Genomic DNA, 3,021 nt, shown 5'->3' on the forward strand with positions numbered 1-3,021 from the left:
TTTTTTTTTTTTTTTTTTTTTTGAGACAGAGTTTCACTCTCGTTGCCAGGCTGGAGTGCAATGGCATGATCTCGGCTCACCGCAACCTCCGCCTCCTGGGTTCAAACGATTCTCCTGCCTCAGCCTCCTGAGTACCTGGGAGTACAGGCATGCGCCACCACGCCTGGCTAATTTTGTATTTTCTATAGAGACAGGGTTTCTCCATGTTGGTCAGGCTGGTCTTGAACTCCCGACCTCAGATGATCCGCCCACCTCAGCCTCCCAAAGTGCTGGGATTACCGGCGTGAGCCACTGCGCTTGGCCACCAGATACCTTTATATCAGAGGGTGCAGTGTTCAGGGTGAGGCTGTTCCCACTTCTCACAGGTCACCTGTCTGCTTGGCCAAAGCAGTGTGATTTACCTCAGCTTCTTCCAGGCTTTCTGTGCCAAGGCTCCAGGTCACTGGCCCTGAGTAGAAACTGAGTAGTACACTGGGGACAAGAGCCTTCTCCATGAAGGACAGGAAGTCAGCCTAGGGGTTTGGATCTCCCAAGGGTGAGGCAATCCCTAAGTTAAATGCACAATGATTATTGGGGTTGGGGCACGTCAGGCAGTTTCTAGAGGGGAAAAGTTTGAAGCTGTCAGGACTCCTGACAGGGCACTCCACAGCTCATTCTGCAGCTGTTGTGCTAGGAAGACCATGTATATCTTCTATTGACTGACTGCTCATGCCTTGTGAGGGACAGTTTCTGGGAGGAACAAATTTCAGGGCAGCAGGGAGCAAAACTGGGTTGCCCTGTAAATGGGCAAGGCAGCCGCTGCCATCCCACTGGAGGGTCTGTCACGACAAGGGCTGATGGAAAGGCTGTTTTCTTAGACTCCTCACCTGGGAGGTGAGGACAAGCACCACAGTGAAGGAGGAACACGGCTGATGCTCTGAAGCTCAGGGATGGGAGGAGAATGCACCAGGCCAGGGAGTCGGGGATCCGAAGTCTCATTGCAGGTGTGCCGCTGGCTGGGTGGGTGATGGGTGTCTCATGTCACAGCTCCTCCACCCACCCTTGATTTTAGCTACAGGAACTTCCTCAATGTGGGAGTCCCTGGTTCTGCAGGCCAGCCCAGCCTGGAAGAGGAGCTCATGCCTCCAGGGACAGCAGTCAACCCCATGGGGCTGGAGCTCCAAGTCTCCCCTTTTCCGGGAGGTATCTGTACCTTCTCAGAGGTCCAGGTGAATGAAGCTCTTGTTGCCTAGGGTGAAGATGTTAATAACATCCCCTCATCCACTTCCCCACTCCCTGTTTGCTCTCTCTACCTCCTATCTCCACTTCCTAGGATCACTCTCCAAAATAAACTACCTGCACCCAAGTCCTTGTTCTCAGGGGAATTTAAATTAAGACACAGGATTTCTCCTTTCTAGAGCTCACCTTCCCTACCTATAAAGTCTGGGAACTGGCCAGGCATGGTGGCTCACATCTGTAATCCCAGCATTTCAGGAGGCCGAGGCGGATGGATCACCTGAGGTCAGGAGTTTGAGACCAGCCAGGCCAACAGGGTGAAACCCCATCTCTACTAAAAATACAAAAATAAACCAGGCGTGGTGGTGCACACCTGTAGTCCCAGCTACCCGGGAGGCTGAGGCAGGAAAATCTCTTGAATCCAGGAGGCAGGGGTTGCAGTGAGCCAGGATGGTGCCACTGTACTCCAGCCTGGACGGCAGGTGTTCAGCCTCATAATAAACATCCTCCTATTCTCACAATGACCAGGAGTCCCATTTGGTTTGGAACTTGGTTTTCCATTATTCACCATGGTTTTCAGACCAAACAGTGGTCTCCTGGAAATTCTAGTGGGGAAATCAACAGGCTGATTTATGGGGGAAAAAAAAAGAAAAAAGAAAAAATCCCGTTCAATTGGCATATGTGTTTTCTCCTGTGTCTTCACAGCAGCTCTGACAGGTGGTGTGACAGAAACCCCAACAGGTCCTTCTTCTCTCACGACACACCCTGAGGCATCTAGCTGGCCACATTGTGTGAAATAAAGACCAGGTTTCCAAGCTTCCCCGGCAGCCGGTCTGGCCAGATGGTGAGGTTCTGGCCAGTGGGGTTTAAAGAGGGGTAGCGTGTGCAACTTCAGAGAAGAAACTTTCAAAGGAAGCGACATCTTCTCTTTTTTTTCTTCCTCAGGCTGGAATGCTGCTTGTGACAGGAAAATAATGGTAGCATTTTAGACCACATAGTGATTTTGGGCACCACAGAGCAATAAGAGAGGAGCCTGGCGCCTGGACAGCAAGAGTTACCACACCAGTCACAGACTGGCTGTCTCCCAGATAAAGAAATTCCCATCTCTTTTCTTTTTTCTTTTTTCACTTTTGAAAATTAAATTATTTATTTTGAGATATTTGTAGATTCATATGCAGATGTAAGAAATAATATCGAGGCCAGGTACGGTGGCTCATGCCTGTAATCCTGGCACTTTGGAAGGTCAAAGCAGAGGAATTGCTCAAGCCCAGGGGTTTGAGACCAGCTTGGGCAACAGAGCAAGACCATGTTTCTAAAAAAAACAAAAACAAAAACAATAAATTTGAGACAGGCCCAGGCTCACGGGCAGCGGTGTAGTCATGGCTCACTGACTGCAGCCTGGACCTCCTAGGCTCACGTGATTCTCTCACCTCAGCCTCCTGTGTAACTGGGACTACAAGTGTATGACCCCATGGCTGGCTATTTTTTTGTATGTTTTGTAGAGATGGGGTTTTGCCATGTTGTCCGCACTGGCAATTTTTTTTTTTTTTAATTAGCTGGGCATAGTAGCATGCACCTGTACTCCTAGCTACTTGGGACACTGAGGCAGGAGGATCTCTTGAGTGTAGGAGTTCAAGGTTGATCACGCCCACTGCACTCCAGCCTGGGCAACAGAGCAAGAGCCTGTCTCAAAAATAATAATATTATTAATAATAATAATAATAATAATAATAACAACCACAAAAAACTACAAAAAAGAAACAATACAGAAATATCTCATGCACTCTTCACCATCAATATTCAAAT

At 48.8% G+C, this 3,021-nt stretch overlaps 1 protein-coding gene across 2 annotated transcripts in view; it reads right to left on the reverse strand.

The window, feature by feature from the left end:
- ACSF2 (acyl-CoA synthetase family member 2) overlaps positions 1 to 3,021 on the reverse strand; it is a 51,899-nt gene that overhangs the window by 18,089 nt on the left and 30,789 nt on the right. The window contains exon 2 of one of the 2 annotated variants that reach the window (XM_017853880.1): positions 867 to 995. The exons of the other annotated variant lie outside the window; for it this stretch is intronic. Within the exon in view, the coding sequence (XP_017709369.1) occupies positions 867 to 995 (129 nt within the window). The remainder of the gene's footprint in view (positions 1 to 866; positions 996 to 3,021) is intronic. 2 annotated transcript variants of the gene reach the window in all.

This window comes from Rhinopithecus bieti, unplaced genomic scaffold, assembly GCF_001698545.2.
Source record: "Rhinopithecus bieti isolate Rb0 unplaced genomic scaffold, ASM169854v2 scaffold_35856, whole genome shotgun sequence".
NCBI classification, from domain to species: Eukaryota; Metazoa; Chordata; class Mammalia; order Primates; family Cercopithecidae; genus Rhinopithecus; species Rhinopithecus bieti.